This window comes from Charadrius vociferus, unplaced genomic scaffold (assembly GCF_000708025.1).
Source record: "Charadrius vociferus isolate BGI_N301 unplaced genomic scaffold, ASM70802v2 scaffold838, whole genome shotgun sequence".
Taxonomy (NCBI): domain Eukaryota; kingdom Metazoa; phylum Chordata; class Aves; order Charadriiformes; family Charadriidae; genus Charadrius; species Charadrius vociferus.
In genome coordinates, this window is record NW_009649487.1 from 105,066 (window position 1) to 115,701 (window position 10,636).

The 10,636-nt window shown below is 56.8% G+C and overlaps 1 protein-coding gene across 1 annotated transcript in view; it reads right to left on the reverse strand.

Annotated features, from left to right (window-relative positions):
* Nucleotides 1-4,380: 4,380 nt before the first annotated feature.
* VWA5B1 (von Willebrand factor A domain containing 5B1) overlaps nt 4,381-10,636 on the reverse strand; it is a 21,025-nt gene continuing 14,769 nt past the window's right edge. Inside the window, exons 14-20 of the mRNA XM_009889987.1 lie at nt 8,398-8,620; nt 7,895-8,212; nt 7,191-7,328; nt 6,176-6,250; nt 5,717-5,786; nt 5,369-5,492; nt 4,381-5,145 (exon numbers count right to left, since the gene is read on the reverse strand). Coding sequence (XP_009888289.1) covers nt 4,381-5,145; nt 5,369-5,492; nt 5,717-5,786; nt 6,176-6,250; nt 7,191-7,328; nt 7,895-8,212; nt 8,398-8,620 — 1,713 coding nt within the window. The remainder of the gene's footprint in view (nt 5,146-5,368; nt 5,493-5,716; nt 5,787-6,175; nt 6,251-7,190; nt 7,329-7,894; nt 8,213-8,397; nt 8,621-10,636) is intronic.

The window sequence follows — 10,636 nt, forward strand, 5'->3', positions numbered from 1 at the left end:
TAACCCCCCCTGAGACCCACACCGGCAGCCCCAGGGGTGCAGTTTCGCACCAGGGCTACCCTGATTTGGCCGGTTCTCTCCCCAAAATGCCCCTCAGGACTGATGGCAGCGTGATGCCACCCAGGACTGGGAAACCTCTCCCTCCCTGAGCGGCCACTGTGTGCAAATATTTATTTACGCAGTGTAAAGGGGCTTATTTATTAAGCCATGGCTGACAACTGTATCCAAACTAATTTCTCTTAATAAGGCACTTGCGGTCACCCTGGCAACAGCATCGGAGCACCCTTCCTTAAGACAAGAACTTAACCGGGTGAAAATCCCCTTGGATGCAAAGGAGGATGCCGAGGGGGACCCTCCGGAGGTGCTGCAGCCAGAGAGACCCGTCCCCACTCCTGGGGAGACCCACTCCATCCCCGGAGAAGACGGTAGTTCCCAGTCTCTCCAAGCACTCAGCCCTGCTCTCATTAGCGGCCCAATTAGCCAACTGAAGGGCAGTTAATAAATCAAGAGTTGCTGCAGCGCAGCAGGCAGGCACGGCCGGGCACTTTTTTAGCACACGGCGGGTCCCTCAGCTCAGTCCGGGGCGAAACGATGGAGAAAGCAACATTTTCCATCCGCGCGGCTTTGCCAAGGGTGCGGCAAAGACGGGCAGCGCTGGGGCAGGGTGGAGAGATTGGGATGGGAAGTAGGATTAGAAAGCAATCACCAACTCCTGCCCCAGTGCCCTACGCCGGCGGGTGCAGACAGGGGGTCGCAGAGGTGGGGGGATGAGACAGAAACAGCCGGCCCTCCTGCTCTGGTCCACAGGAGGCAAATTGGGCCAAAACTGTCTATTTTTTTTTAAATATATGTATATATACACAGGTCATAAAAAGCAGGACGGCATCGGAGCGGGTCCTTGCTTGCCAAGAGGAAAATAAGGAACAGCATAGTTCCTACCTCCTGCTTTGGGTTGGAAAACGTGATGGCTGTTTTATTAACGCCTGTAATAATAACGCTAATTAAGGAAGGTGTAGGCCGAAGGCAGAAGGATTGCGGCATCCTTCCACCGGCCCGGGTGACAGCGTAAATGCTTGAAAGCCCTGACATTAGAGATAGAGATGGTAGCAGGATTTTTCTGCTCCTCTTCTCTGCCTCACAGAGGAATTAAAACGAACTGCCCCTGGTTTTTAAAACCCCGTATCCATCAGCTTACAAAGTGCTGCGCAATTTGGGGTTTGCAAAACCACAACTCCCCAGAACCTGATGGAGACTCCGTCCCCTCTGAAATCCAGCTCTTAACTTGTGCACAAAAGTAGGATGGGATTTTTTTTGAACACCCACACAATGCCCCGGGGGAAGAGGGCAGGCACAGCCCCAGGAAACCCACCCCGAAACAAAGGACTCACGCCGGACAGTCAAGCAGGCTGTGATTTACTGGGACAACAACACTTCTGCAACAGAGAACACGACTGCACCAAGGCACCCGGACGGCAACCCCGCAATGCCGCTGAGCATTGCCACGCTGGGGACCCCGGAGAGGTGACACCGAGAGCAGAGAGCGGAGGGATGCTCGTGGTTCCCGGCACTGGTTTCCCTCCTGTCTCCCTCCCCAGACACACGGACACACACCAGGAACCTGCTGAAACACGGCAAGGCTGCTACACGCCGAGGGAGGGAGCGAAAGGCAACAGGTTTCGGACAGGCTCCATGGGCGCTGCAGCCACGCCAGAGGCGACGGCGTGCGATTCCCTCCGTAGGCACTTGGATCCATGGAGCTGCCGCCGGCCAGATCCTGCAGGAAAGGCCGTCCCAGGGGCAGCCAGGCAGGGCCCAGCGCCGCCAGGGCTCAGCGGCGAGCTCGATGCCTCAGCAGAGTGGAGTGAGAGGCCTGGGGGTGAGGGCACCCAACTCCTTGTGCAGGGCGCAGGGCAGCGATGGCGAGCGTCCCCACGCCTGCCAGGGTCCCAGGCAGCAGGTTTAAGGAGACTCACCCCCTTTGTGTCCCAGCATGGACCATCCTGGAGCATCCTCCGATGCTGAGCCGGAGAAGGCAGCTGGGTAGAGGCGTGCACGACACGGGCCGGGGCTGGAGAAGCAAGAGCAGCAGTGAGAGCAGCATCAGGCTCCAAACCAGGCTCACCCACTTCATCCTCTTTTCCTTCCCTGAAAGCCAAGGGGATGTAGGAGGGGCTGTGCCGATGGCGCGCCCTCACCCCTGAATCCTGAACAAGGGACCTGTTGACTCAAGGAGTCCCCAAAGCGGGAAGGACACTCGTTTTGCCAATGGCTCCAGGTTAACAGAGCACTGGGCAGCTCCTGCGAGTCAGCCTGGGTCTTTTGGGAGAACCAAGGGATCACGAACCAGCTCACCAGTAACCCCAAGAGGGCTGAGATGCTCATGCCCTGGGAATAAACCCTGCTTTGGTAAAGTCAGGGGGACCAGAGGAGGTCATGGTAGTCAGGGAGCTGAAAAAAAGGCAGAAAACGAGAGGTAGTTTTTTCTTGCGAGCTGAAATAGTCCCAATCTCCACTAGCTCTGCTCAGAAAAAAAAGCAAAAGATTTGGTGCAAAGCATATTCCTGCTCATGACGCTTTCCAAGGGAATGCAGGGGATGCTCTCCCCCCCTCCCGGGGTGGTTTCAAAGAAAAGATGCTTTGTCTCGGAAGGAAACACCCTTTCTCTTGTTCCCACATTTCCCTAGTCTCCCGGCACTCTGCAGCTAGACGGTTTGCAGCTCTTAGACTCACACTTCCCTTCTTACCCATCCCTCCTTGGCGGAGGAGCCAAGACCCCTATGCCTGTGAATCAACTGTGTTTCCTTTGATTTGTCCTCAGACAAAACCAGTCCAACCAGAACTGGGGCCTTCCTCCAGCAGAAAATTAAAGATTAAAATAATAATAATAATAAAAAAACAAACCAAAACCTGGAAGCTGTATTTCCCCCTGGGAACACCACTGACTTCTAGTAACAAGTGAGCTTTGGGCTGAAAAAGGTCCACTCCCAGCTTCTCCTCTTCTTCTTCCCATCAGTTTCTGCAAGCCACAGTCCTCACGCTGCCTCCGGTGCCTTTGGTCTGCGGTGATAACGAAGCTCCTGGCAATCACCTGGGTATCACCGGGCTCTGCTGGAGACAGTGGGGCTGGCGAAGGACTTTGCTGCGCCAGGGTGAGAGCCGCCCCATCACGGAGAACAACTCAGCCGGGCTCCCGCGGAGCCGTGGTACCAACAACGGGTGGAGGGATGCAGTTTGTGTCCGGCAGCATCTTGGCTTGAAGCAGCATGAATGCAAGAAGCGGAGGTGGGAAGAGCGAGGGGCTTCGCATCACCCCGGGGTTTGGGAGGGCTCTTCTCCTTTTTGCCCTTCAAGAGGGTCGAGGCAAGGGCAGGTCTGGCCACGGCTCTTGGGATGGGTCCTGCAGAGGTCCCGCTACCAGTTTGGGGGCAGGAGGGACGGATTTAGAGGGTCGGGCATCCTTAAGAGAGCAAGCCTCCACGCCGCTTGGTTCAAAGGCAGATGCCTGCCATTCAGAGCCAATAGATCAGCGCTCGGGAGGCTCGTGCGGAGAAGGAAGGATGCAGTGTTTTGGCAGGGAACAAAATTCCTCCGTTATTTTAATGCAGGGGATGTCTATTTGGTATCAAGTGCACGGGGCTGGTTTCCTTAGCCCGGCCCTTCCTTCAGCCCCAGGTGCTCCTGCTCTGCCTGTGAAGCTCCAAAGGCTGCAAGGGGTCTCGCAGACCCCCTCTGGGATCGCAGAGGGGCTGAGGGAGCCCAGCACCGCCTGGATGCGGTGGGCTTTGGTCCCAGTCTCCAACTGGCCCAGCTTGTCGGTGCATCGCTGGGCTGGAGGCAAGGCAACATCCTCCCGGCCGTGACAGCGGGGTTGCTCTTCAGACAGTCAGTTCCAGCCTGGATTTCCTTTGGTCCATGAGATGAGCCCGTCATTAGATGTCCACCTTCACCAAAAGACATCTGAGATGGCAGACGCGTGGCTGGGGGACCGCAGCAAAGGGTTGACAGCGATTCAGGGCTGGGAAGAGGCAGCGGAGCAGGGACGGGGCAAGCTGAGCAGGCACTGGGGAGACCTGCTCTGGGAACAGGGCTGGGAACCAGAAGAAACCAGGATCAGAGACAACTGCTGTAGCTGGAGGTGCTGCTCCAGTTAAAAATAAAGAGCATCCTACTGCGGGCAGCTGGTAGGTACCCTCCTGGGGCAAAATACCAACTGCTGAGCACAGGATTTTGCCCGGGCTGTTTCCGTTTGCAGGGTTTGCTCTAATAAACACGCACTGTCCCTGCAGCAGAGGAATTGAGCTCCTTGGAGGAGTTTCCTTGAGGACGTGTCCCTGCTCCTCCGCCCTTGGTAAGCTGCCCGAGCCTCTCTCCTTGTCCTCTTTACACGCTGCCCGGGTTGTAGCACAGCAGGTTGAACTCCAGGTTTTCATCCCAGTGCCGGAGAAGGACAAATAGCTGCTGGGCTGCGGCTTTCACCGTGGCCAGGCTGTATCCCTCCGGGAAGTCCTGTTCACTCAGCCACAGGCTGGCCTTGGCAGCCACCAGCTCCCACTCGATGAAGTAGGAAGCCGAGCTGTGCTCCAGCCAGGCCAGAGCCACCGCCGTGGCCCACAGCATCCCCTCCGGCTCCGTCTGCTGCTGCAACTCGATGTCAAAGAGCAACGCCTGGACCTCCGAGCTGTCCGTCTCAGAGCCCCGGCCGCTGTCGGCTTGCCACTTGGCCGAGGCTGGTGTGCTCTCTGGGGAGGAGAAGCGGCGGATGGTGATAGCCGGCGGGAAGAGTTCCTTCTCGGCTTTCAGGGCTTTGGAGATGCTTTCCACCGCGCTGCCTGAGAAGTGGCGAAGGCGGCCGGTGTCCTCCGCGTGGCGGCCGGGTCCCTCCGACCCCACACACAGGGCAATGTCTCTGTTGGTGGGACTCTTCCCGTGCGTGCCATTGGGAACCAGGAGCTGCTGGCCAGAGCCAAGGCTTTTGCGCTCCCCGGAGGGACTGGCCTTCTTGGTGCTGTAGGAGCTGGAGGGACTGAGGGCCAGGCGGTGGCAGGCGAAAGGAGATGTCCACTTCAGCTTCTCCATGGGGATGTTGACGGCATCGCAGAAGGCTGAGTTCATGAGAAAGGCACCGCAGGCCAGCTGCAGAGACGCCTGCAAGGAGCAGTAGGCATATAGAGAAGCTCTGAGATACCAACCGCTTCCGGGAGGTTCAGGAAAAAGGCATGCATGGGCAGAGCAGATCTCCATCTCTGAGCGGACCATTGGACATGGCCATCAGAGATGGCAAGAAGCAGGATCCGGAAGGATCCTCCTGCCCTCTGCTCCCCAGCAGTGACCATGCAACCCTGGCAAGACCTGGCAATGAGCTGCTCACCAGGGGAAGGTAGTCTATGTTCTCATTGTCACCCTCGGAGCTGGCTTCGCTCGCTCTGCTCGGAGATTTAATCATGAACCCTTTGGCGGCTCGAGTCAGCAGCCTGGTTTTGTTGAAGGTCAGCCTGCAGGAGGAGGAGAGGGTGGCCGTTATCTCCATGCCCCTCCTGATGCCCACCCTCCCCTCCGAGAACCATCCCTGGTCGCCAGACACTGGCATCACACTCAGTCCCGGCTCCAGCCACTAACCCCGGGCTGTCCCTCCTCTCCCCCTCGTTTGTATTTGCATCAGACCCACGGAGGTGCAAGACATCTGCTAAGGTCAGAGGAAGGTTGAGCTGGCCCATACCTTGCAGCAAAGAGGCTCTCGATGGATTTTTGGGCTTGTGCAGAGGACGCAGACAGGCTCTGTAACGGCCCTGGGAAGAAACACAAAGCTGGGGGTAAAACGAGGTGCTACAGGAGAGCGAAAGGGAGCAGAGTCAATGCACTGGGACACGGGGTGGCTTGTTCTGCTGCTGAGTCTTTGGCAAAATCCTTCCTCTCCCCTTGCCTCATTTTTCCTCCATGGATAATGAAATTCCCGTACCTCTCAAAAATGAACCTGGGGGATATCTATACCAAAGGCCCCATCGGGCTCTGTCCTTTGCAGCCCGGAAGGAGTCAGGTCTTGTGCTCACAGGCCTAATTTTAGGTCCTAAAATTTTACAAAACCCCCAAAAACTCAGCAGAAGTATTTGGGGAAGAACCCAGATCGTGGACTCGATGCGCCTGCAGCCTAGCAAGTACCGTCAGCTCTTTTCCCTACCTTCGGGGAGACCGCAGCGCTCCCAGCCGGAGGAGGAAGGGGTGCTGCAGGGCGACAGGCTGCTCTCCTCTGCATCTGCAATGGAGGAACCACATCAGCAACGCCACCCAGCCCAAACTGCCACCACGCCGGGCTGCGGCACGGCCGCTCTGCCTCTCCGCGGCATTACCAGGTTAATGAGCCTGATCAGGGGTGATTTTAATTCAGCTGCAGATCTGACAAAGCCAGACAAGGTCCAATCCAACTCATCTTCATTAGCGGAGGATTTGGTGACAAGCAAGTGTCTCACATCCCCTTGCCTCTAATTACACCCGGTTTCATCCCTCATGTTATCTGCGCTACGGCTGCCAATTAACTTCCAAGCATTGTCAGCAGCCACTGCCTGCGATTTGGGAGTTTCAGGGGAAATTGCAGCTTCTTCCCCATTTAAGGAGATGGACTCCAGCCAGACACGTGTCTGGTGAGCACCATATTCAAAGAGGAAGGCAGAAGGAAAAAAGATCAGAGAAGATGCCCCTTCATAGACTAAACCACTGAGATCCCTAACACCAGGAAGGAGACAAAACCCCAGGGAATCTCACTTATGCCGTAAAATCCATCGTCTCCGTTCTGACCACAAGCTGACTGGGGACGTCCAGGGGAAAAGCCACGATGCCTTCTGTTTCCTGAGCTCAGGCTCCTCTGGCTGCCTTGCTTGGACGCTGCCCCTTGGCACGAGAGAAGGGAATCGCCAGCATTAGAGAGGGACCGCCACACACACGATGGCAACAAAACCCACAGAATGGGTCATCTCTGGGCACGCAGACCTAAGAGCAGACCTTTTGCCTGGCCATGGGGAAGAGGTTCGTGCCACCAAGAGCGGCAGGCACGCCGTTAGGCTCAGCCACGGCCTTGGGTACATAGGGCTGATGCTGAATGGAGCCATGGCTTCACGGGGTTTGCTCTGAACGAGGTTTCTCAGGTGACACCCTCCCTCCCAGGACAACGTTTCACCTCCCCACTGGCCCCACGTTACCTGTGTGGGTGTACTCAACGATGGTGGGCAGGTAGGCGTTGGTGCTCAGGTCCACCGGCATGAACGCCGTGTACTTGCTGATGATGTTGCAGGCCTTGCTGGTGTGGACAGCGTTGACCTGGTACCGCCGCCCGGACCCTGCCAACATGAGAGACACCAGGGTTAGAGTCCACATGCCCCGTGGATTCCATCCACCCTTCGGACCCAGCTCCCAGACCCAGCTCCACGCTTGGGCACCATGCCCAGCAGGGACTGTATCCCTCTAAACTCTGCCTACCGCTCCTTCTGCTCTTATTTTACAAGCACAGATGCATTTTGTGGAGCAGAAGTTTGATAAGACCCAGGGACATGTGCAGCCCAGAGCAGTGATGCACAGCTGCTGCTGCACCCTCTGAGTTTGATGCCACCTCCCAGACCAGGTGACTAAATCCTTAAAGATAATCACTGTCACCCGACATGTGAAGCAGAGGAGCACGAAGGAGCACGAGTTCGAGCGTGTTAACGTGCCGCAAGGCTGCAGAAGCAGGAGAAAAGTGCAGGCAGCAGGAGGGGGCTGTCGCTGGGGAACTACATGAGACATTGCCTGATGTTTCACCACTGCCTGCCCTTGTATTAACTGGCGGGGCTGCTGAAGCTGCTGGGAAGCCCACCCCGAGGCAGGGCAGGGTCTGCCCGCAGCCGACTTGAGCAGAGCTGCACGTTACCGTGCTCGATTTCACACTCCTTCTCGGCAAGCTGCTCAAAGTCCCGGATGACCGACTTGGCTGCCAGGTGGTGGAAGGTCTCGCTCCACAGGTCTGCATCGCCGTCCGTCTGGCTCTCCCGCTCTTGGAAGAGAGGGCGGATATCAAAGGCAACTTCCCACTGCACGGGCTCGTTGCTCCTTAGCCCCTTCACCACCGCCTTGCAGAAGGTCTTGGGGGAGTGCGGGGAGCCGCTGGCAGTGCTGAAGTCGAAGTCCTGCAGCTCCCAATCGGAGGAGGTCTCCGTTTCAAAGGTGAAGGAAGGATGCTGGGCAGACTCTGCAGAGAGGGGAGAGGTAAATAATTAATCACATCTGTGGGAGCTGAATTCCCCACTACCGCCAAGAAACCATAATTAATACTTCCTAGTTTTCAGGCGGTGGCACAAGAACACAATGCAAAAGCCACCGAAACTCCATCACGGACAGGTGAGGATGGCCGTGCCTCCCTCTCTCCCCAGTTACCCAGATCCCCGGGGCTCCGGCTATCCGACGAAGACCTCAGGCTCGCACTGGCATCAAGTGGTCCCAAGCCCCTTCCTGGAGGGACCTGCTGCAGCCCGTCCGGCACTGGTGGGGAGTCGGTGTCGTGGCAGAAGGACATGCAGCTCCGGTGGAGCAGGGACGGCCGCCGGGCGCCCGTGCCGCGGATCCTCGTGGCAGAGACAAGCGAGCTGGTCGCGAAGGGCTGAGAGCAGAGCATACGTTAGGGCTGGAGCCGGCTGCAGCCGATGGCACAGACCTGCTCTGTCCCTTCTGATCCCATCTGCTCCCTGCCCGATCCCAGCGTGAGACACAATCGTGCAAACATGCGGGTCCCCCTCTGCTCAGCCCCCGCCGGGATCCGTGCCCAGACAGAGCCCTCCATCAGACCTGCAGGGTGTCCCCGAGGGACCCCGGCCCCAGGGGCTCCTTCCCTAGACAGGCAGAAGGTGAAATATGAGTTTCATCCCTTCAGACATTTTAATGACTTCACTTGGGAACCAAAGGAAAGAAGACAGACAGAAAGATCAAGGACCCGTTGCTTAGTAACGAAAGCAGAGAGGCGCAGGGGATGGGGAAAAGGGAATTTTTATCTTTTTTCTTTTTTTCTTTTTTTTTACGAGATGGTTTCTCTCACTTTCAGGAGACATGATTTCCCCCTCCAGCATCTCCGGTGCCACATTCTCCATGGATGTCCCCCTCCGTGGCTAGCAGAGACACCCAGCTCTGGCTGTTTCTATCCCTGTCCCCAGGGCTGTGGGAAGTTCCCCCTAAAACAGACAGTCTATCTTCCTCACACAGCACCAGCAAGGGATAGAGGTGGTAAAAAGTGGTGGATTGCAGCGACGGATGGAAAGATGCTTTCTCTGTGTGGCAGGCAAGAACGTGGCCTCCATCACCACTGAATTTTTGGCGCTCTATGAAACCACCAGCAAAAACGGGAGGCAGGTGCTACTGGAGCTACTGACCAAGCTAGGACTGAGATATTTAAAAGCAAGCCTGTCACAGAAGCCCCTTTCTATTCAAAACCTGCTCCTTGTCCTGCCTGAGGTCTCTTCCCAGCCAGAGGAAGCTGGCCGGGAACGGAGCCGGGGGTTTAAGCTACCCATCACAAGCGCTGACCTTTCCTTCCCAGCACGGCGTGCACGGAGACAAGCTGAGGGCTCACGTTCACACCCCTGAAAATGTCAAGCCCTGGCAGCCGGGCTGGGAGAGCTGCTGGGAGCCCTCGCAGCACGAGGGATAGCAAAACCAGGCTGCAATTAATTAAGACCAGGATGCATGCTGTTAACCATTTACTACCCTCCAGAAGGGAGTCGTTTCCATCCCTGCCTTCACGCTGAGCATCTCGTGGGCAGGAGGATGCTCTGTGGACCTTCGCAATGCAGGCAAAGTCACTGGTACCCCTAAAACATACCACTGCTTGCCCTTCGTCAAGCGACACGGTTCACCACCCTCACTGCTGCAGCTGAAGGGTACAGGTTCCTCCCTGCGGAGCGCTGGCCCTTCTTCCCCTCCGCTCCCTCACCTCCACTCCGTCTCCCCCTCACCCAGCCGAGATCTCTAACCCACAGCAGAAGAGAAACCAAAGCCCCGGACGTGCCCGCTCTGAGTTTCCATGGGAACAAAAGTGCTGCCAGTCCTCCCAGCCCTGCAGATGCTGGTTTCAGAGCAGAGCATCCTGGCGATGCCAAGGATGGGAAAGAACCATCCCTATCCTTCCACAGATCAGCTGAAAAATCGTCCCAAATTTCACCTGCTACCTGCAGCAGGCAGGGGACGTAACACCGTTCGGCAGATGTGTCACCACACAGGTCCATGTCTCAGCCCGACGCTGCATACGGGCTGTGGTTCCAGCTAGAGCATCGGGGGATCTGCTTTGGGACTGACTTTCTTTTCCCCTGCAGAGCACAGATGTGCCGCAGCCCTACGGAGAGTTTGCATCGCATGCCCAAACTCTAGAGAAATAAGAAGGAAGCAGCAGCCTGGGGGTGAGATGAGCAGCAAGGTGAAGCACGGGTCACTGGGAGGAAGGGGAGAGGTGTTTATCAAAGAAAAGCTGAGTTCCCATGGGGAGGCACTGCTGGAGGATATCAGGATGGCACCCTGCTCCCTGCTCGGCTTGTTTCCTACATATTTGCGATGTGCTGCAGCACAGAGCACAGGCACATCTCTCTCTCTATATATATATATGTATATATCAAGACTAGTGTGAGCCAGG